The 22,724-nt window shown below is 39.8% G+C and overlaps 3 protein-coding genes across 8 annotated transcripts; 2 read left to right on the forward strand and 1 right to left on the reverse strand.

The window, feature by feature from the left end:
- The first annotated feature begins 84 nt into the window (after positions 1-84).
- On the forward strand, positions 85-5,759 carry asb16 (ankyrin repeat and SOCS box containing 16). Of its 3 annotated transcripts, none has more exons than XM_025906408.1 (8): positions 85-414; positions 577-918; positions 999-1,266; positions 1,600-2,008; positions 2,120-2,203; positions 4,479-4,589; positions 4,677-4,962; positions 5,418-5,759. In XM_025906408.1, the coding sequence occupies exons 2-7, from the start codon at positions 582-584 to the stop codon at positions 4,860-4,862; spliced, it is 1,395 nt and encodes a 464-aa protein (XP_025762193.1). In that variant the 5' UTR covers positions 85-414; positions 577-581; the 3' UTR covers positions 4,863-4,962; positions 5,418-5,759. The 3 variants fall into 3 exon arrangements, with proteins under 3 accessions (XP_025762193.1, XP_025762194.1, XP_025762195.1); XM_025906409.1 differs by having other exon boundaries at positions 632-918; XM_025906410.1 differs by having other exon boundaries at positions 642-918.
- A 272-nt stretch (positions 5,760-6,031) lies between these two features.
- tmub2 (transmembrane and ubiquitin-like domain containing 2) lies at positions 6,032-10,548 on the forward strand. Of its 2 annotated transcripts, none has more exons than XM_003442000.5 (3): positions 6,032-6,176; positions 8,192-8,829; positions 9,334-10,548. In XM_003442000.5, exons 2-3 carry the CDS (start codon positions 8,207-8,209, stop codon positions 9,725-9,727), a joined length of 1,017 nt encoding a protein of 338 aa, XP_003442048.1. In that variant the 5' UTR covers positions 6,032-6,176; positions 8,192-8,206; the 3' UTR covers positions 9,728-10,548. The 2 variants fall into 2 exon arrangements, with proteins under 2 accessions (XP_003442048.1, XP_005468988.1); XM_005468931.4 differs by lacking the exon at positions 6,032-6,176 and adding an exon at positions 6,200-6,574.
- On the reverse strand, positions 9,989-21,407 carry atxn7l3a (ataxin 7 like 3a). 3 transcript variants are annotated; one of them, XM_005468929.4, is made up of 14 exons: positions 21,175-21,406; positions 20,597-20,639; positions 20,395-20,501; positions 20,172-20,304; positions 19,908-20,079; positions 19,717-19,814; positions 19,603-19,625; positions 19,465-19,510; positions 19,078-19,115; positions 18,915-18,983; positions 18,766-18,809; positions 18,064-18,135; positions 13,960-14,090; positions 9,989-13,883 (listed from the first exon to the last, which is right to left on the reverse strand). In XM_005468929.4, the coding sequence occupies exons 3-14, from the start codon at positions 20,443-20,445 to the stop codon at positions 13,678-13,680; spliced, it is 1,083 nt and encodes a 360-aa protein (XP_005468986.1). In that variant the 5' UTR covers positions 20,446-20,501; positions 20,597-20,639; positions 21,175-21,406; the 3' UTR covers positions 9,989-13,677. The 3 variants fall into 3 exon arrangements, with proteins under 3 accessions (XP_005468986.1, XP_025762196.1, XP_025762197.1); XM_025906411.1 differs by lacking the exon at positions 20,597-20,639 and having other exon boundaries at positions 20,395-20,494; positions 21,175-21,407; XM_025906412.1 differs by lacking the exons at positions 18,064-18,135; positions 20,597-20,639 and having other exon boundaries at positions 20,395-20,494; positions 21,175-21,407.
- Positions 21,408-22,724: the final 1,317 nt, after the last annotated feature.

Here is a 22,724-nt window from a genome sequence, read left to right on the forward strand (position 1 = left end):
AATTGGCTTTTCTTCTTACCACCTTTCCCTTACGTGAATTTCAGGACGCAATGAATTTACTCACTTTTTAAAGTTCTGATCACGTGGCCTTCCTCGTTGATTTGTGTAGGTCTATCTTGATACTTCTATGCTCTTTGGCGTTCATGACCGTAATAGAGCTAAATGCTGGGTCGATACTGTCATCTAGTGGCCGCTGTGGAAACACTTAGTATCAGCTTACGTTCTGATCTATTAATAGTCAGTGCTGAACTTGTGCAACAATCTTGTGACTGTGGCCACCACGGAAGGGCATTTAATTTGGAAATCGCTTCATAATAGTTTAATTTCAAAGGGAAATGAACCTGATTCTGGCTGTGAAAGTATTTAGTTGACCTCTGCTTGGACTCCTGTCACTCACAGCTGTTCCATTAAAGGGTGAGTAAAAGCTGCATGTTGCTATTTCCAGTAAACAGTACTTCCCAGTGCTTCAGAGGCTGGAAGTTGGCTTTAGCGGGGTGAATGTGTTAATGTTCTGCTGTGATAAAACTGGAAAATGGCATGAAATCAGTACTTTTTAACCTGTGTTTTGACTTTGAGGCCCCATGTCAAAGGACACATTTCCATTTACCTCTACTTCACTGCGCTCTCTGAGACTGGAGCAGGCGTTTCAGGAATGGGAGGATGCACGGCGAGCACTGGCTCACAGGAGAGCCATGACTAGAGCTCCTTTGCCTCGGGCCCCGAGGCCTCCTCCCCGTCAGCAACGGCTCCAGGAAGTCAGGGCCCCTCCGCCCCAGGTGAGGTGCAGAGACGCTGCCGTCCACAACACTTTCATGTGCGGGGACATGAAAGGAGTGTATGCAGTGCTGAAGGACCCTGCTATGGTCAATGCCCTGATGGAGACAGTGCATGAGGAGATGGTGTGGGCTCCAGAGATGGGTATGACTTTACAGGCCTCTATCTTTTAATCTTCTATAAACGCTTTAACTGAATGAACTCCCTTCTCCTTCCTCCGCCAGGCATGTGGACCATGAGCTCCACGGTGAAACAGACCTCAGCCTTACGTCTGGCTGCCAGCAGAGGACACACAGCATGTGTGGAGGAGCTGCTGTTTCGTGGGGCGGAGGTGAACGCTGACCCTGGAGGCAATACAGCCCTCCACGATGCCTGCATAGGTGGCCATTCTATTTGTGTCCAGCTGCTGCTCTCTCATGGAGCAGAGCCTGATCTGTTGGCTGCAGATGGCAGTGCCCCTCTTCACCTCTGTACCTCTGCCCAGTCATTCCAGTAAGTGCTACAAAAGCTGACCACTTTATTCTTACTGTGCTTAAGTAGAAATATTCAGCAGAGGGTATTGTTGCCAAGGAGTAACTGAAGCAAAGCTTTGTATTAATCTTGTCTTATATGGAAAATGTTCTTTAAAGGCTATTTTCTCAACTGCGGTAAATTTAAAAAAAAAAACGTAGTTTAATAGAATGTAATGTAATAATACAAATCTAGTGATCCAGGAAAAAAACATTTCTGAGAAATTACGAAAAATATCTGAGGGAGGTGGATTTCTTATTGACTGAATTTAGATATTGTGCATGTCGTGACCAGTACATGTACTATTCTTTAAAGCTGTGCTGAGCTGCTTTTAGAAGGAGGTGCAGAGGTCAACGTGAGGACCAATGAGTCGAGACTCACACCTCTGCATGTGGCTGCTCGGCGAGGCCTCGAAGAGCACGTCGAGCTCTTTCTTAGCCACGGAGCTGATGTGTTAGCCACAAATCGAGAGGGCGAGACCCCTCTGAACGCTGCATGCTCTGGAGCCGAGAGACCATCTGAGGCCGGACGCTACCTTCGTGTAATTCAGAAGCTTCTGGACGCTGGAGCCAGTGCTCGAACTGCAGGGAGGAAGCAGCACACTCCACTGCACAACGCCTGTGCAAACTGCTGCCCCAGGATTGTAGACCTCCTCCTGCAGCATGGGGCCAAGGCTGATGTCACCAACTGTGCAGGATACACAGCCATGGACTGTTTGCTGCAGGTAGCAGATGCTGTGTATAAGAGCAACAAAGTACTATTTAGCATTGCAAACACAGAGACACATTTTTAAGTTCGAGCATTCGGATAAAAACTTTTCTGCTTGGTTCTTAAGGTGGTAGAAGATTTCCCGGACCAGCAACCTGAAGCAATTGCACGATCACTTCTGAACCACGGAGCTAAGCCTGTTTCACCAAAGGTTTGATCAAACAGCCACGCTGTGAGGGAATGTGAGAACTGCTGCATATAAATTGTAGTGTTATCTAATGCGCGCACACCGACAACACTGACTCCATGCCAGTGCTGTCAGTGTGGTGATGAAACTTTATGAGGCAACAGTTTCAAAATATGTAAGGCTTAGATAAATACTATATCAGGGATTGTAAAAAAAAAAACATCTTTAAATAAAATACTAATACATGTCAAAGTCTGAAGAGTAGAAACGATAAGAAGAAAGAAAAACATTATGAAATATTTGATGGGGGGGAAAAGTCTATCTACATTTTTGTGAATGCACAATAAAATATGTAAATAAAAAAATCATCAAATTAGACAAAACCAACACAGTTAGTGAGAACATAAAAAGCAAAAAGTGAACATGGAAAAAAGGAATAATGTCAACATGTCCTTTTTATTCAAATTAAGTCTTTCTCTCCATTTCAAGAAATCCTGACTTTTATAAAGTTGCAATTTGGGTTTATAATGCTTGTTTTAAACAGCATATAAGTAAGCTAGTGTGGTGGCTGAAAGAAGATGGCTGAGACGCTGTAGTCTGCGGTTTGCTTCCTGTTTCGGCCTTTCTTTAGTTTCGTTTTTACTAGCTGTTTCATTTAGGGAAAGATCATGGTTTATGTTCAAATATGAGAAGTCAGGAGTGAAACCAGGCTCTCTATTGCTGCTAAAGAGAGCTGTGCACGCCTCTCACACTGCAGTGACTTTCATTATGTTTGACATGCCTGAGCTGAGAATAGACTCAGTGATTAGTGATAAAACCTTTTATCACAAGAACAAATGTTTAATATGTTGTGAACAATTATATAAACTCACCTGCCACTTTATTAGGTATACCTGTTTAACTGCTTATGAATGCAAATGTCTAATCATCACCAACTTAGTGCATTTACGCATGAAGACATGGTAAAAAAAAAAAACACGCTAGAGTTCAAACAGAATGGGGAAGAAAGGTGATTTAAATTACTTTGAAGGTGGCGTGATTGTTGGTGCCAGACTGAGTGGTCTGAGTGTTTCCAAAACTGTTCATCTACTATGATTTTCCTCACACAACCCTTTCTAGTGTTTACAGAAAACGGTCTGAAAAAGAGAAAATATCCAGTGAGCATCAGTTCTGTGGGAGAAAATAGCTCATTGATGTCATAGTTCAGAAGAGCTGATAGAAACCAGGTAATCCAGAAACTCAAATAACCACCCGTTACAACCAAGGTGTGCAGACGAGCATCTCTGAATGGACAACAGATCAAACCATGAAGCAGATGGGCTCGAGTAGGGGTGTCCAACTCCAGGCTCAAGGTCCTGGTTTTAAATATCACCCTGGGTCAACACACCTGAATCAAATGATTAGTTCATTACCAGCCCTTTGGACAACTTCAAGACATTTTGAGGAGGTGATTTAGCCATTTAAATCAGCTGTGTTGGATCAAGGACGCATCTAAAGCCTGCAGGAGACTAGCCCTCGAGGCCTGGAGTTGGACACCCATGGGCTCCAGCAGCAGAAACCACACAGGTTGCTACTCATCGACTCCTTAAACATGACAGTGATTTTACTGTACTCAAATGGCCTCTACAGTCACCAGATGTCAATCCAATAAAGAACTTCTGGGATGTGGTGGATGTGAAGGTGACATATCTGCAGCAACAGCATCATGTCATCATTTCTACATGGACCAAATTCTCAGCTGAATGTATTCAGTACTCTGTTGAATCTGTGCCATGAAGAATTAAGGCACTTCTGAAGGCAAAATGGAGTTCAACACACAAGTAGCAAAGTGTACCTAATAAAGTGGGTGGGGCCCTTATGTGTCAGTTGTAGAGAGGACCTAAATGTGCTCAGCAGAAGCAGGTGAAATAAAGAGGTGAATCTTTAATGGAGCGTCTCTCAGCTGTCATAGGATGAGAGGCCGGGCACGGCCCAGGGCTGGAACAGACGAGGAAGATAAGGAAACTAAAGCACAGACAAAACAGAGGAAGGCAAAGAAACAGGAGACGCTGGAAAAATGTGCGGAATGAGAAAGAACGTCATTTAAATCAAAACAGGAAACAAAAGCGTAACAAATACACAACAAAAAACACAGACTGTGACACCAGTGTCATCAGCATGTAATAGTTATTGGTAGCAAATGACATAAAATTCATAAAGTAGCATGTTTTATTACCAAAATAACATCACTTAAATGTAATTAGCTATTAATTGATTAATTAGTTACTGTCAAAATTTACAAGCAGTGTTTTATTTGAAGATGCTGAAGCAGTGTGTCCTCTCCCCGGCCACTGTCGAGGTGCTGCTGAACTCGTACCCCCACCTCCCGCCCTGTGAATGGATGGATGCTGTGTCTGCTGAGATATATGAGGTGAGCTTTCCGCAGTGTTAAATCTACTCTCCTCTGGTTGTTTACCTTCAGCACTGTAGTGTTTCTGTTTCTTCCTCCCTGCCTCAGGACCATCGGTCTTTCTTCCAGCTGGTGCGTCAGCGAAGTGCTCAGCCTCGGTCTCTGCAGCATCTCTGTCGGTGTGCTTTACGTCAGCATTTAGGAGCCCAGTGTCACTCAGTAGTCAGCAAACTTGACATTCCCAGCTGTGTGAGGGATTATTTGCTGCTATGTAATGATGGCACGCTCTTCTGACTGTAAATATTGTGTATCCTGCCTCATTGGAAACTTATGTTATTTTAGATTTCAGGGGTTTTCAGGTGGTGACCCTCAGATACACATGATAGAAATGAGCGTGTTACTTAGGGCTGCCACAAACGATTATTTTGATAGTCGACTAGTCACCGATTATTTTTGCGATTAGTCGACTAATCAGATCATGCATCCATTGGACGTAAAATGTACACCTGAAAATATGTTAAACGTTTATTTTGTGACCCAGAAAGAATAATAATTGTAATATTAAAACTAACTAGCTGCCGCCATTGTTGACAACTGCGCTGGGCCGCGCTATGAATTCTGGAACACAGTTTCTTCTTCTTCGGGGTTTAACGGCAGCTGGCATCCTTGTACATGCAGTGCTGCCATCTTCTGTTTCAGTCCGTTATTACACTCTTAAATACTACTACTTATTCCTGCGTCTTTTGGGATCTTACAAAGCTTCAAACGACGCGTCGACTATTAAATTAGTCGTCGACGATTTTAATAGTCGACGTAATCGTGACTAGTCGACTAATCGTGGCAGCCCTAGTGTTACTCGACTTTACAAAAATAGTTGCACTGAAGAACACAAATGTATGTAAATTAGATTTAAATGACATGTCTGTGATACTATTTTAAACTAACAATTGTTGTTTGTGAAATTCAGACACATTTAATGGTTTTATTTGTTCATGGGGAAGAGAATAACCAAGAAAACGTTCAGATGAAGTTATAAGAAGTTTTGGCTATTTACTGTTGATTTGGATTAGTTGGTGCTATATGTGTATACGAAATGCTCATGGAAGAAGGAGGAGCTGCAGACGGTTGGCGTGACAGAGAAGTCGATGAAAAGAAGCTCCTGGTGCAGTTTTTCTCCTGATGTTAATGTTACAGCGCTAACACAGAGTTCACATATTTATTCATTTAATTAATTGATTTCGTTTTGAATCCTTTCTGAATAATGAACCTACGAACAACTTTGGGCCATACAAATCATAGGATTGTTTTCTTTTCTTAGTTGTTTATTTGAAAATGTTTAAATATTTTATTCATTTATATATAACAGCACCTAACAACAATGTAACAATAAAACTGTTCTCAAAAAAGCTACAATTATGTATTTATTTACGTTGTATCATAGAAGTGGAGCAATGGGCGCGCAAACAGTTTCCAAAACAGGCGCCCACCCCGCTGGCCCGTGATGACGTCACGCCGCCGCTATGTTTATTATGTGGTTTTTAAGCAGCAGCAGCTGCTAGCTAGCATTAAGCCTCGCCTTCAACCATGCGCTGATTTTACAGCTGGCAGGTGAGATCATTTGATGTTTATGTATACCGATACATACGCTGAAGACTTTTATATGACTAGCCGAAGCAGCTGCTCTGTCGGAAAACTGTTATGCGACAAAATAAACCGAACTATGAGAGCTGTAAACAACGGAAGGTCGTGTTTTTTTTCAGTTAGCTACTTAAGCTAGGTGGTAAGCTAAGTTAGGTCATAGACAGCAGCGTAAACTACTGTGTTGTAAGTTGTAAGTGCAGCAGGATAGCTTTCATTGTGGCTAGCGTCTAGGTTAAGGCTGTACATCGAGTGGAACAATCATGACAGGAAAAAAAGGGATAAAAACAATGCTGACACGGCCCTGAATTAACCGGATGGCTGGCTGAGACTTCCCAGCTACATGAAACAGCTGTTGACCAACCTTGGTAAATGCTACGTGTGTTTCTGTAAAGTAATTCTGACGCCGATGAAACCAGGCCTTGATTTCTGAATTTTTAAATACCCCTTCAAAGGTTTATCTTTTTTCCCCTGCTACAATTCTTCTTCTTCTTTTTTTTAATGTAAATATGCAACTGCATGCAGCTACTGAGCTTTGAAGTGCTGTCACTAGAGTTTATGTCTACAAGAATAGAAGAGTAAATGCACAGAAAAACGGTTTGTAAGCATGACTAAGTTTCCTACACTGCTTTTTATTCAGTCAGGTTAAAACTTGGTCATTGCTACAAAGTTTAAAAGTATACTTGTTAAACTTCAAGAATGAGGAAAAAAGAGAGTACAACTTCTGTTTTTCCCCGTCATCATACAGCTAATGGGTGGGACACGTGAATCAAATCCGGTATCATGGCGTTTTCATATGTTTTGTATATAAAATGAAAGTGGAACACAAATGGGCTGAAATTAGAAAATTGATCAGTAAATATTTTGACAGTTGAATAACCCAAACCTCTCCTTTGCCCAGTTCCCTTGTTTCTCTGCTTTTCTAGTGTTTCATAGATATGTCAGTAATAAAGTAATTGTTCGATGCAGTAAACCTTGAGTGAGAAATTGCTACGAGACAGAGAATAGTTGTCACAGTTAAGTAAACCCAGTGCTACCATATAGCTGTCTTGTTCAGTGTACTGTAAGACCTGTAGAGATCTCAGAGTGCAATTGACATTGTTTAGCTGTAACTGAATAGATTTAGAGGAGCCTTCTTGCTTGTTTGAAAAAGCAAAAACAAATAAAAACAAATTAATATACTAGAGTATTTCATGGCTTCATCTACGGATGTGTGACTACAGTCTAAGTTTCCATTAAGTAAGGATAATGAGTCTGTGTTAAATTATATAACAACCCCCCTCTTGCTTTGTTTTTTTATCAGTTCATAAATAGAAGTTTCCATATGCTTAGTTAGAAGAAAAATTGGCAAAAAAGAGAAAAAAAACAACTTTACAATGCACACATTGTTTTTGGCTTAGGCTAAAACCTTTCTGTAGAGTGCCAAAAGGTTTGTGCAGGGGGAAAAAAAACAAACGCAACAGTATTACAGCTGGCTTCCTTTGGATAATCTTCTGCCATGCCTACCACCTCATTCAGTGTCTTTGCTGTGCTAATTTTGGTTTTCCTCCAAAGAATAAACACCAGATTATAATAGAAATTGTCAATGACCAGAAATAACAGGAAAATTCCCAAACTTATTCCTAACTCAAAATGGATCTTTGAGTGGTTACTCCACCCCTATTTTATGCTTGAGTATATGAACGCTCATTAACAGTGGTTTAAAAAACTATTTTTGTTATTATGGTGATTTTTATTTGAGGGGAAAAAAGTAAACTTCTTTTGGGATAACAAATAATCCCATATTTGCAGGAAAAAAAATCCTGTTTTCATGTAGGAAATTCTGTGCACGTCTACAATGTTATCCTAGAAAATAAAATGTTGAGTATTTTTAGGTCATACTATCACATGCGGTATGAGGTAAACTGTTGAACAGGCTCTACAGCACTTGGAGCCACATTTGAAATTGTATGCTACGAAATTTCTTAAACTTGTGTTTTCTTCAGGATTAGAGGACAGAGATGGCAGTGTGTGCACTGACCATGTTGGATGGGATGGAAGATGAGGTGACAGCAGCAGGTGGTGTATTGCTTCTGTTCTTGGCCCTCATCTTGGCTTGGCTCTCAACCCATGTGGCTGATCGGGGAGACCACATATTGGGCACGATCCTCACTGTGGGTGCTCATGCCTCTCTGATTGGACTGGGAGGCCATGACAACTACGGTGGAGGATCAGCTAGTGCCGACACCCCTGAACAGCAGACGCCTCCACCTTCTCAGGAGAACAAGCCGGACGAAGGCGAGCCGGCAGCTGACAGAGGAGAGAGTGAGGGGACTGGAGAGGGAGCCGAGGGGGTTTGGACAGATTTGTTGCTGGACATACAGAGAAAACAACCACAGGCTGGAAGACTGCTTGTCACTTCTGATGGAGAGGATGATGAGGCTGATGAGGAGGATGATGAGGAGGAGGAGTTGGAGGAGGAAGTGAAAAAGGCTACAAAGCCTATTCCAATTTTGACCAGCACCACCTCTTCTCCTACCATCATCAGTAGTACCACTTCCATCTCTGTCCGTCTGAAGTTTTTGAATGACACAGAGGAGGTGGCTGTTGTAGAGCCACAAGATACAGTTGGGATACTAAAAAGGTTGGTAAAATAACTGTGAAAATCCGCCAAACTTCAAGAATATCAGAATAATTCACAGATGATACACCCATTAGGCAGTTAGCTTAGCATAAAGATTGTGCCACCTTGCAATGTTAATTTATCAAGACATTATACTTAGTTTGATTAGCTTTGTTTGGTTTTAAAAGCGGTTCTGTGTGGGACTATTTCTAGAGTCTCTGCTGGCTTACACTGGAAGGCTTTACCTTACTGTTGCTTTTTCATGTTTTTTTGTTTTTTGCTAAGCTTAAACAAGATGCCACATATTACTCAGTCAGCTATAAATGTTAATTTAAGGCATATTTTATTACCTTTAGACAGAGCCAAAAGTTTCTTTTATTGTCTTTCTGCTAAGTAAGCTAATTGGCTTATGTCTGAAACCTTGGATTGATTGTACAAACAGGAGTGGTATTGATCTTCTTGTCTAACTCTTGGAAAGAAAGCGCCTTATAACTGCTTTAATTTCTCATCTCCCTTCTTTTCCAGCAAATGTTTCTCAGGGCGGGAGCATCAAATTAAATTAATCTTCCAAGGCCAGCTGCTGCAGGATCCCAAGAGGACTCTGTTATCCCTAAACATCACAGACAACAGCGTGATCCACTGCCACATCTCTCAGGCCCTGCATGATTCCAGTCCAGAGGAGGGGGCTCAGTCCGGGACAGGAGCAGGAGCTGGGTCCGGAGTCTCCAGTGGATTCAGGGCGGCAGGTGTAGCCATAAGCACCAGCAGCCTGGTGGTGCCTGTCTTTGTGGTGATTCTAGCTGTCGTGTGGTATTTCCGCCTCAACTACAGGCAGTTCTTCACCGCCCCTGCGACCATCTCCCTCGTGGGAGTCACTGTGTTCTTTAGCTTTTTGATATTTGGGATGCACAGCCGCTGAAAAGGCAAAGAAAGGGCACACACTTATAGTTGAATGTTGTGAAGTGAAATAAAAATAACTACAGCAGTGGGTGAGTGTCTGGAGAGATGGACTGACCATAAAGGGCCTCGGTGCAGATGCTGCAGCTGATTTGAGAGCGTACATTTGTGCGAATGTGTGGGTGGTTAAGTGAGCCTGTTTGTGCATGTACAAAGATAAAAACATGAGTGACTGAGGAGTGTAAGTGCAGTAAAAAAAAATCAGCAGTGAGTGAGCATTTGCTTTAACTAAAACCTAATTTAGTTCCTATTCAAAGATGTAGTGGTTCAGACCATGTTGTAATACTGGCTTCATCTCATGGCTCTTTATTGCTGTAAAATAGTCATTATGCTTTCTTGTGCGCTATTCTTTGTGATTACTTTGTGTTTTAAAGGTACAGTAAATACAGTCTACACTTACTACAGGTAAACGGCAGCCACCTTAATTAGCATTATGCACTTGAATTGGGAGGGGTAGCAAAATAGAATTCAGTTGACTGCAGTCTGTTGACATCTAGTGGTAAGATTTTACATACTGTACCTTTAAGAAATACAACAAAACAAATGGCTTAAAATCATTTGGAACCACTCACTGTTGTGCTGCGTGTGCCAGTTTGAGTCTTTGCCATCATTGTATTATTTGAGTGACTCGAGCTCTCTGTATGCAAATATAAACTGTACAACTGCCTCAGTGCAAGACTGTTTCTTTGTTTCTTTTATGCTACGTAGTAGTTTAATTTAAACATTATGAAAAGATACTGTAAATATATTGTGTATTTTGTGTAAATAAAATTATACAATGAATCAATGTGCATCTGGCACTTGCTGTCAGACTGCTCTGGTTTCAGTTGCATCTCTTATTAAAGCATTTCAAAACAACCCCCTTCTACTAGCTCTTTGTGGTTTAAAGAAGTCAGTCTCATGGTATTGGTGTTTATTTATATACAAACATCAGTATGCATGGCAGTGGAAAAAAAAAAGAAAAATAATTTATGTATCACATTGTGTTCAGATACAAGTCGTGCACACATGCACTTATTTGTGCTTGTGCATGGAAAAAAAAAAGTCACAACATTGCTTTCTTTGTCATTGCACTTCTACAGCACAGAGATACACAAAGAGCCACAAATAAACCACAAGCAGTTACCCTTATTCACAAACAGTGCCATGACCATTGGATCATAGTTACCAAATTATCTCTAACAGTTCATTTAACATTAGTGCACATAGCAAGATTTTACTGGACAGATTCAACTGGGCACAGTCAGAAATATAGGGGAAAAATACAAAATCGAGCTTTGGCAGATTGTCATGATTGTGAGAGAACGTTGAAAGCACTAGACTTTAAGGATTGTATTACATGACCCTCCAAAACTTGAACAAATGCTTAAAAACAGAACCTGGTGAATGTGAACCCTTAATCAGCATCAAATGTTAATCCACCAAACAGTCTGGTACATGCAGCACTGGTTGCACATGTCGAGATCGCTTTCTGTTCTATTTCTTGGAAATAGTTGGTCCAAAAGCATCAACATGCGTTCATAAAGAGACATGATTGTATCTTCAAAACACTGCCAATTACTCTGTTAAAAAATAAAAAAAATGTAACAAAAAATGATCCGAGTTTGGACAAAAGTGCCAAAATTCTCTCTCCGAGGGCCTTTCAGTAAGACAAAAAGTCACAAAACTGTCCAACCTCATGAAAGGTATATATGAAAATGCAACAAAAAAGTGCAAATAATGAAAAAATAACTTTAAATGACTGGTTTAAAAAAAAAAAAAAATCAGAATTAACAGGGGTTACTTACACTAAGTAAATCGATGGGTTGACCTCATTTCAAACGCCACATTCTTATTCTTCGTATGATTAACAGCTGACAGTTAAAGCCCCACATTTCATCCTCTATCTGAAATAAGTGAATTTAGCTCCTTTGACTGACTTCTGGTTGGTTGCCTCCTGCAAACAGAAGGTTCTAACTATAGGTGGGTGGGACAGCTGTGTGCTTGAGATGACCATACTAAGGATATCCCCTCTTGATGAATCACAGGTGCTTAAGCCTGGCACATTGGCAACTCTCCCCATGTTTAATATGAACATTCAATATACATGAAATAAAATAAGAATAAACAGAATAGGTCAACTTTACCTTCCCTCTTTATGACATCCTGATTAAAATAAAGCATCCTGGATTTGCACTTCAGATTCCACTATAAAAACTGCATAAAATCTTTGGGTGAGCAATTTCCAATTTAGAAGAAAAACAAATTCTTCTCCAAGACCTGAAAAGTACAGGACTTTGGCATCTACAATATGTAATAAACCTCATAATTTACATCAGACACTGTTGGTTACAAGCTTACAAAATGCAGCCTTATCGCTCATGGTCATTAACAACAAGCTGAACTGCTGGGCTGATCTACTTTTACAATGTAATCTACAAGCAAAGTGAGTGAAAGCGCACAGAACAAGGCTTTCTAAGGAGGAAACAAATAAATGTTGAATTCATGATTTATGTCAAACATACATGTACTGTACATGTGCCCCAAAAGCCTACTGGCTCATCAAATATCAAAATCTGCATTTACACACAAGTAATATGCACATCACCACAAAGGCAGTGACAAATACAAACTTAAATATACCGTTAATGTAAACGAGTTAAATATTCCAAATGACACACATACTTTCACAAGAGTCACATTCTAGGATGCATAGTTTTGTGAAAAGAATGATTACACACACACCAAACGCACGTACACTTACATACAGGCACGCACGCACACAAAATTGACATTCACGCTAAATGCAAATCATCATACAGACACACAAACACACACACACACGACTGTGCAATACAATGCTAGAATTAAAAAGCCACTGATGAGTACTCCAGTATATGTGTGTCAAGTGTTGAACGTGTCCTTATGACTGAGTCTGAACACAAAGTCCAAGAAGAGGGGCCGGTCACAGGCTCACCAATGAGAGTATCTGAAGGTTTTTGAATTTAAGGCCTTTCAATTTAAGTCGAACTTAAAGAAGAAAAAAATCTAAACTTTTCAGACCACAAGCTGGTAGTGAAAGTTTTTTTCAGTTCCAGGACATTGCAGTGCAGGTGGGCTTATTATTGATGTCTTTTGTAACTTCAAGGCCCTCTGTAAAATAAAATTTAGAGCACAGGAGAGATCATTTACACATAAGTGGTTCATTTATTTTCAAAGAATTATTTCTAAGCGTTTTTTACCTTTATTTCAAAGTATCGACTGCGAGAGCGAGGAAGACATGCAACAAAGGGGTGGCACTGAACCCAGGTTGCCATCTTTGGTACATGGGTAACGTGTTCTTTATTTCTATATCTTAAATAAACAAGCTCTAAAAATGTGGCTACCTATACATAGCTAAAGGTATGTGCACATCTCTGTGGCTGTTTTTAATAAACCTAGGTATTCCACTGAAGAGAAGCATAACACTGCTGCATAAAATTATGTTTTGGTTCAAATAATCAACTTTCACTACTTTACAATTTTGTTTAATTGGCTGGAAAGTTTTCTGCAGTGTCGTGTGGAAGCTCGTCATTGAAACTGCCACACAAAGCGTCACCCGATTGCATCAAGTCCTCCTCGATATCAGCTGAAGACAAATGTAAGTCATAAATTACGTGTATAGCAGAAGTAAATTCTGTTTTACACTGGAAGTGAGCCAATCCGTTACTGCAGATACTCTGACTGGACTCTGACCACAATTCTTAAACTCTGTGTTCATGATTCAGGAAGGATAAATCTTTAAATGTAGATGCCTCAGTTATCAAGGCCAAATGATTACTAAGGAACTTCTAACTCAAGTTTCATCCCATACAGCTCAGACCTTTAAAGCTTGGTGTGAAAGAAGGGACTTAATAAGAGGAAGCGAGGGCTGGTCTGACAAATTGGCCTATGCTAGTTTAAATCATCATAGATACTTGAAATAGGAGGTGCTGAGAGTTTGGGCCTCTTTTTTTTGGTCGATATACTGATATTACTCTGAGAGCTGCTGCCGCCGCCTCCAGCCAGGCTTCCACTCCCACTTCCTCCTCCTCCACTGTTCAATGGAAGAGATGGCTTCTTCTTTTTCTTGGGCTTCCGAGAATCTGAATGGTTGGTGCCTGCAACAAGAATAGGAATGTATTTTACTCATAAAACCTACATGTCATAATTACTAAATGAGTGTCCCTTCCTTACTGGCTTTAGACGAAGCAGAATCAGTAGGCGAAATATCAGAGTCCTCCCACTGCAGGCGGCTCATTACGGGTTGTGGATCTGGAATGTCAAAGCTGTCAGTGTCCACAGCATCTGCATCAGGCAGCGTCGGGCTGTGACATAAGAAACAGACACAGTAACACAGTTTTAGACAAAGCCACACACACAAACAGAATGCCTACGTATCTGTCATGCAATTGCACTTTTCAGTTTAAGTTTCGTTTCCATCTCTATAATAACAATAACAACACCACAACCAACAACACTACTATTACTTTTAATAATAACTCTACAACACTAAAGCACATTTGCCCAACATTTTGCTTATAGTTGTTGGACAAATGTATCTTTGTGTGCTTATTAACACGTGTCCTTCTTTCTGACCCACACTGTTTTTTTTAATACATGACTCCCTCTATGGGCAGAAATCTGTGCCATCAGAAACTGAATTTGAATAAGTTAAATTTGAATTTGAATTACTCGGATTGAATCTGAATTGTAACTTGAATGAAAGCTTTTGAAAACTGAATTTGAATTAGTCTAATTTGAAATTGAATTTATGGTTTGAAACTGCATTTTATCCTTTAAAAATTCAGCTCTCGAATAATTTCACATTCACTTCTCACCATTCAGTTTCAGTTCTACAATTCAATTTCAGTTCCAAAATTCAGTTTTTTGGGACTTACATCCGGTTCCGGTTCAAGCGCAGATTAATAGAACTACAGACTGATAGCGTTACTGACGGAATCTACAGCGTCTTGAGCTGAATTAAGACTTCAGAAGTCATTCGTCATGTCGAATGACCAGCGGATAAACTCTCAGGTTGGTAATAAATGTATTACATGTATAAGAACAAGCGTCATGTTAACAATTGATAGCCGTACAGTAACCTTTATGCTTATTGTAGCTGCTAGCTAAAAACGCTAATTTAGCCTAGTTTGCCCTGGATTCAGCTTTGACAGACAAATATGATCGACTGTTTCTAGTAGAATTCCAAAGTTGTCATCTTGTACCCTGTCAGAGCCCTGTATGCTTGCAGAGACCCCTACAGTAAGGAAACATGCAAAACGCTGTCCAAACCTTTGTATTTGAGCTTTATTTATGTCTTACACAGCATCCCAACTCTTTAGCGAACTTAATAACTTTAGCTAAAGTGAATAGTTAGTCTTATTCATTAGTGCAGCGTTACTGGATCACCTCTGTTTGAAGTGATATAATATGATATACAACTATCACTGTGTTTAACTATCATAATAATTCTTAGGGTACTGAGTGCATGCTTAATTAGATTTTTTTTTTTTTTAAACATACTGCTCCATTGTTATGTTTGACAGGCTGAAGTTGTCGGGTCACCTCCTAAATCGACCATCTTTTACAGGTGTTTTGTGCCAGAAATGGAGTGTCCACTGAAGACTGAAGATACTGAATCTCTACGCCGTGCCATTGATCCCTCCTGTGCCTTCATCTAGACAAGAGACATTAACTTAACCACTCTCACATGCTCTGTACCTACATCACCTTCCCTGACAGTCGTAGCTTGGCTCATCTGAGGGTGAAATTATAAGAATGTGTTATTTTGCAAAGTGCTCTCTAGGGTTCCTAAATAAAATATGGCATTGAGGTCATTTCTTTTGAATTAATCCCTTCTTCTGAAATATAAGAACCTCTCCTGGTTTAAATGGCACTTTCTGTTCCTTACTTCCTGTTCCACTCCCAACCCCAAATAGATGCTGACAAGCTGACACAGTAACATGGAAGAGGGAAAGAAGCTGGAAAGGACTACTACAAATAAACCCAATGCCTAACAATGAAAAATGTAAAATAAGAACAATAATAATAATAATAAAGATAAAAGATGAAGTAACAAGTTTTTTGTTTTTTTGTTTATTCCAAATGATCATCCAGATGTCTGTGACATGTGATGACAAACACCATAATGGAAGGCCTTAGTCATCACATGCTTAAACTCATCATATATTTTTGCATATGCTGAACAGGCAGTCAGACATGCTGTAACTGTGGGGTAGAAAACTGCATGAACACCATACGGCAGGGGTCTCAAACTCCAGTCCTCGAGGGCGCATGGAAAAGTTGCATGACACCGGCCTTCGAGGACTGGAGTTTGAGACCCCTGTCATATTCCATATGACAGGTGTGGTTGAACTTCATGAAGACTCTGAAGTTTCTCTTCTCTTCTGGCAGGACAGGAATGTCGCCTTGTCCTGTGAACCACCGTAAGGATGTACTTAGAGTAGAACTGGACTGTCACCGGCCTCAGGCTCTTCACCTTTTCAAAGACAAAGCAGTCATTTAGATAAAATATTAGATATTGTTTACCTGTAAATGCACAAAGAGAATTTAGAAATGTAATTATTGTCAAGAGTGAACAAGCACTGATAGTGTAATTTACATCTGTGGCCAAACGTTTAGAGAATGAGAAGTGTTGTTTATTTACAAAGTTTGCTGTTTCAGTGATAGTTGTATATCATATTATATCACTTCAAACAGAGGTGATCCAGTAAGTCTTATTCATTAGTGCAGCGTAACTATTCACTTTAGCTAAAGTTATTAAGTTCGCTAAAGAGTTGGGATGCTGTGTAAGACATAAATAAAGCTCAAATACAAAGGTTTGGACAGCGTTTTGCATGTTTCCTTACTGTAGGGGTCTCTGCAAGCATACAGGGCTCTGACAGGGTACAAGATGACAACTTTGGAATTCTACTAGAAACAGTCGATCATATTTGTTTGTCAAAGCTGAATCCAGGGCAAACTAGGCTAAATTAGCGTTTTTAGCTAGCAGCTACAATAAGCATAAAGGTTACTGTACGGCTATCAATTGTTAACATGACGCTTGTTCTTATACATGTAATACATTTATTACCAACCTGAGAGTTTATCCGCTGGTCATTCGACATGACGAATGACTTCTGAAGTCTTAATTCAGCTCAAGACGCTGTAGATTCCGTCAGTAACGCTATCAGTCTGTAGTTCTATTAATCTGCGCTTGAACCGGAACCGGATGTAAGTCCCAAAAAACTGAATTTTGGAACTGAAATTGAATTGTAGAACTGAAACTGAATGGTGAGAAGTGAATGTGAAATTATTCGAGAGCTGAATTTTTAAAGGATAAAATGCAGTTTCAAACCATAAATTCAATTTCAAATTAGACTAATTCAAATTCAGTTTTCAAAAGCTTTCATTCAAGTTACAATTCAGATTCAATCCGAGTAATTCAAATTCAAATTTAACTTATTCAAATTCAGTTTCTGATGGCACAGATTTCTGCCCATATCCCTCTCACTGGGTTTTTGATTTTAGGTGAATACTTGGGGAAAAATGAAAATGTCTCTAGAGTTAAAAGAATCAAATTTCAAGCAAAAACAATAACATCAAAAACGGCTTATTATTGCCTCTATGTATAACAAGATAAATAGCTTCATTTTCTGAACCGTGTGCATAAAGACAAGGCCTGGAAAATTATACTCGACCATTTTCACCATTTCTGTCACTTTGTAGATGAAATATTTTATACATGAACTAAGATGATATTTCTGTTTAAGGTAATTCTTTAAGTGCAGTCTACTCATCTCAGCTGTTAAACCATACCTTCAGACTGAGATGTATGGAGTGGGTTTATTATTATTTTTAGTAAGGCTGATAGGCTGTGGTGTTTGTAATAAGAAATAGTTACAAGTAAGGGTGCTACAACCACAGATTTTGGTGTCATGTTCCGATTCACAGGACCAGAAAAACTTGCTGTGGTAGTCTACCGATCTTTCCCAGTGTTTAAAACTCACGCAGCGTTCAGTTCTGTTAACAGTGGCTTTACAAGTCATTTACAACAGTGCTTTTGCATAAAAGCTGTTCCTGGCAAGAAAGGCGTCCCTCTGCCAGAGTATTCACAACACGGACCAGCAGCATTGCTCTATCACTGTCTCCAGCCAAGGCAACCATATCAGCAAACAGTGAACTGTTTGAGCAAACACCTGCACGATGAGGGTAACAACACCAACTCAAACATGACTTTTGTCAAGTGCACTCTGGGTTTTGGTGGTTTTGGTGAGGAACGGGTCAGGGTACACTCACGCGGACGGCCCCAGGAGGAACACCCTGACGGCCCTCCTCTGTTCGTCCGTGTGTTGGGGACATCGCTGAGACCTGGTGGGACACAAGGTGGCATTATACATCCCTGACTGATGGCCCGCCCACACCCACCACATAGTTTTACACATCTCCCTGCCTGCAGGCCTGCAGGGAAGGTGGGACGGACTGATGGGACACAGTCAGAGACCAACTGATAATGGGCTGTTATGAGTTATAAACTATTAGAGGTTAGTCACTGATGAGTTCCTTATTATTATAAGTCTATGTATTTACTGCTGTTGTTAAGACCTTTGAAGATTTGGCTCTTCACCTTGGAGAAAAAGAACAGGTCCAAAAGAGATCAATTATGAGTTGCCACTTGTGTTCCCCTGAGTTAGTTTGAACATACACAATCTTCTTCTTTAACAACAACAAAAAAGAAACCTAATTATATTTATGTATTTCATTTTCAACCGTGACTTTCAGTTTCAGACAACAGTTCTAAGCAATTAAGATTTCAAGGTACGAGGATGTTGACCTCAGAATTTAGATTCAATTAGATGGTTAAACCAACATGAGTCCAGGTGTTATGTTACCAGAAACTATGCTGCAGGGAGCTACACAAAAGCAGCTGGCTGTTTTCTCAAAGCGGAAAAGGTTTAATTACAAGTTAATCTTTGTGTCAGAGGCTTAGGCAATAATTACCTGGTACACATCTTCTTTGTGTGCTCAGATATCACCCCACATTGCTGTAGAAACACACAATACCTTAATGATTCACACTTATATAATTAAATCAGTAGTTGGAACAATAAAAAATTACATGCTTGGGCAGATTCATGAAAATTGCTCACCGTCGTTAGAAGGGATCTGACTTCATCGGGGCCCAACGTTTCATAACTGATGCCAGTATTATAGTTGTACTGAATTTAAAGACAAAACATAAACCTTTATGAGTAAAGAATTTACTATACTTTATAGGCTAGCAATCAATTTGATCACAGGAGGATTTGTCACCTTGTAAGATTCAGCACCGACGCCACTTCCAATCTCACCTGGAATGCATACGCACAAACACACTGTTCATGTAATACATTGAGACTGCTAAAAGCACATCAAAGTTAAACTATAAAATCCATCTGCATCAAAAAGAAAAATATTCGCATTTCACTTTGAATTGTTCCCTCCACTTTGAGCTATGAACTTGGAAACTAGCTTAAAAAGTGAGATTAGCAGATGTATACACGCTGTGTCTTCACAGCGTGATCTGCAACAGTAGCTGAGCTCTGAGACTGCTCAAGTTCAAGCCTAAGAAATGTTTTGAATCGGTAACCCACATTCATCAAAACCTCTTCACTACACTTAAAAACAACAAAAAAAACAACAACAACCCGATAGACTCACCGTTTTTATGTTTCAGGGATTTGGATCTTCTTGGGGAATTTTGACTCTGCACAAACAAAAATGTTAAGATTAAAATAACCTTATAATACGCATGAAAAATTCATTTATACTAACAATGTGCAATTTAAAAAAAAAAACCTTATCTGACTTTCTCTTCTTGGCTGTAAAAAGGAAATAAGAAATGTTTATTTTAAGTAACCACCTGGAGATTTCTTTCATCTCTCAGTACAATGCAATCACTCAAGTGCTCACTTTTTTTTTCAGCCCCGTACGACCAGTCATTATCATTAAGGTCATCATTGTCTTCTTGATCACTTTCTGATTTGCTCATATTATTACTGCTGGCTAGCCTGTTTAAAGAAGATCAAACAATTGAATTAGAATTTCATGTATAACTTCGGATCACTGCAGGAATTTTTGCTTTACGACCTTCACTGACCGACCTGCGGTTGGCGATGCGGCTGCTGTTGCGTCCCATGCCGAGGCATTTCTCCAAATGCGGAGCAAAGCGAGAAGCTGCTATTAATCTTTTACAGTTGGGACACTCACACTCTTTGTTCTTCCACTGATTGTACACCTGCCCAAATATGTCCACTCCTGGTTGATCCACAATTTCTGGAAGGAAAAAACAAACAAACAAACAAAAAAAACAGTAAGCAAACACATTGAAGACAGACAGAATAGAAACCAGATGCAACAGCACCAACCAAACTCCTTCATGCTCTCTTGGTCCGTTTCATCCAAGAAGAAATAGCCCTGTTTCACCGCACGATGCACCTCAAAACACAGGCCCAAACAGGCATCTTCCACCAGCTCAGAGTAGATGTCATGGGCCAGGGCCTACAACAACAAAAACATAGTGTAACACCAAAAACAAACCCAATGTTATGTAAATGCATGGGTTACCTGTATGCACAGGTAATACCTCACCTCCAGCCTGGTGTTGTCTGGGCCTGAGAGGGGCATATCCTCCATTTTCATTTGAAAATCTCTATTGGAAGTCTTGACAGCAAGGTAATAAGATTGATATCTGAGGACTTAAAGAGATAGGATGGAAGTGAAATCACAGCATGCTTGAAAGGCAACAGATGTAAGGCACACAGATTCAAGATACCAGTCGCAAATAACATACTTTAAAAATATGTATTAGAACTTGTTCCAGGTCTATCTTCATCCTGTTGAAAAGAAGAAATAATCGCTCGTCATGTGCAAGATCACCACAGAAGGTTCATGTAAACATATGATAATTAGTGGTACAATCTGACCACTGTAACACCAAGCCTGAACTGAACATATCAGCACATATCAGCTACAACAACATCCTGATTTTCAAATTACTGGACATCACACACACAAAGGAATGTGGTTTTAACCATGCACTCTAACCAGCTTTAACATTACATGTGGTTGATTGAGATAAACAAGATACCTATGTATCCAACACGAAAGCTCAAAAATAGCTACATTTTACAAAAAATGTTCATTTAAACTACCTCACGAACGACTAGCTAACGTTAGTAGAACCTAAACGCAGGTAGTGACAGTTCCTTAGCAAATTAACTCCGGCTAATATCACCTTTCATGGTTTATATCTGCTGGCCCCACTGCTCTACTAATCTGAGCTGAAGGAAAGGCCTTTGTGGCATTCAAATACTAAGAAACAGTGTAGCGACGTTAGGTGTGTTTTAATTTCAAACTGTTTCCTCTTACCCTGTCATGCCGAAAACTCAGCCTGAACCGGGCAGTTTCTCTGAAGGAGGCAACATGACCGAGTCACTCCACATAAAACGCATTAGCAGGAGGCCCGGTCTTCAGCTACAGCCATTCTAATAACACGGGTAAAACAAAAAGCTCGATAAAAGTGTTTGCTGTCGCAGGTGTCGGTTAGCAAAACTGACGGTACGAGCGAGGAGGCCGACAAAGCATATAAACCAGCCAACTTCCGGTTGTAGCAATAAAAATAAAAGCTTAACCTGCAAATGTGAAGCGAGTTGCTGGAACTCGACAAAAAGGAAAAAAGAAAAAAGAGAATACAGTCCATATTGAAATCGGAAAAAGGATGGAGAAGAAGCTAATTTAATCATTCAAATGCTTGTAAAATAAATAAAATTAAAAGTAATGTTGCTACATTCAAAAATACCAATACACATCATTACTCATTTAATTTTTCCGTCACTTTTTGCTATATTAATGTGCATTTTTATATTAACAAGCAAGATGAAGAAAATGTATCTTAATTTTTTTTTAATCTAATCTTTTACTCTCTAACTGAAAGAAGAACAACATTTTAAAAACAATTGTTAACATTTTTATTTAGCCACATATCTTTAACAGTTAGCTACTTGCCAGAATGAATTTTCATATTTATTTTATAAGCTGTCGAACTCATTTAACATCACAGGGCACAAACAGCCCAATTTGAACTGTGAGGTATTTAAGTTTATAAATACGTTTATACTTTTACTTTGAAGGTACAGTTCGGATGTTTCCGCTTTCACAGCGAGGTTTCTTTCAGTTCAGACATCCATAAATGAACGCTAGATTTTCGCTCTTTATCTACAATCTGTTTGTAGAGCCTGGGCGGGCTGAATGAGGTCATCACTTCAACTATGCTAAATGACCGAAAGTATGTGGACACCTTAACATTACACCAGCATAGGATTACTGGACGACTAGCTCCAGCTACTTTTAAAACCCACAAGATTTTGGATTTTCTCCATCCCAGCTATGCTGGGTGAAGAGTTGGCCCTCCAGTTTATCTTTTATGTGTTGGATTTGGTTAAAGTCAGGGATTCACTGGAGGCCATTTTTCCATTTCGGTAGAACTTGATGTACACCACCAGAGCAACATCTGACATGATGAGGTCCTGTTGGGGATTCTGCTTTACAACATTACATCAAGGTTTGAGTAATACTTCAGTTTAGTCATATGTAGCAGAACTACATTTGGGAATCATCAGACACCCCATGATATGATATTATCACAATACTTCACTCAACATCCAATATTTTTGCCATTTTTTTGCCAATATGGAAAAATTCAATACAATCAAAAGGTAGCCACACGTTTTTCTTGTAATGTCCTATTTTACTTATGCGACTGAGCCATTAGCTTCGTCAAGCCTAAGCGTCCACTCTTGGATGTTTTTTCGGTTGAGCCGATTTCATGCAAGAGAGATGAGCCCTCTTGTTTGCAGGGTTTTCAGAATGTTGATATATTGGCATGCAAAATATCATGATGCTATGCTGTATCCGTTCCT

This window comes from Oreochromis niloticus, linkage group LG4, assembly GCF_001858045.2.
Source record: "Oreochromis niloticus isolate F11D_XX linkage group LG4, O_niloticus_UMD_NMBU, whole genome shotgun sequence".
NCBI classification, from domain to species: Eukaryota; Metazoa; Chordata; class Actinopteri; order Cichliformes; family Cichlidae; genus Oreochromis; species Oreochromis niloticus.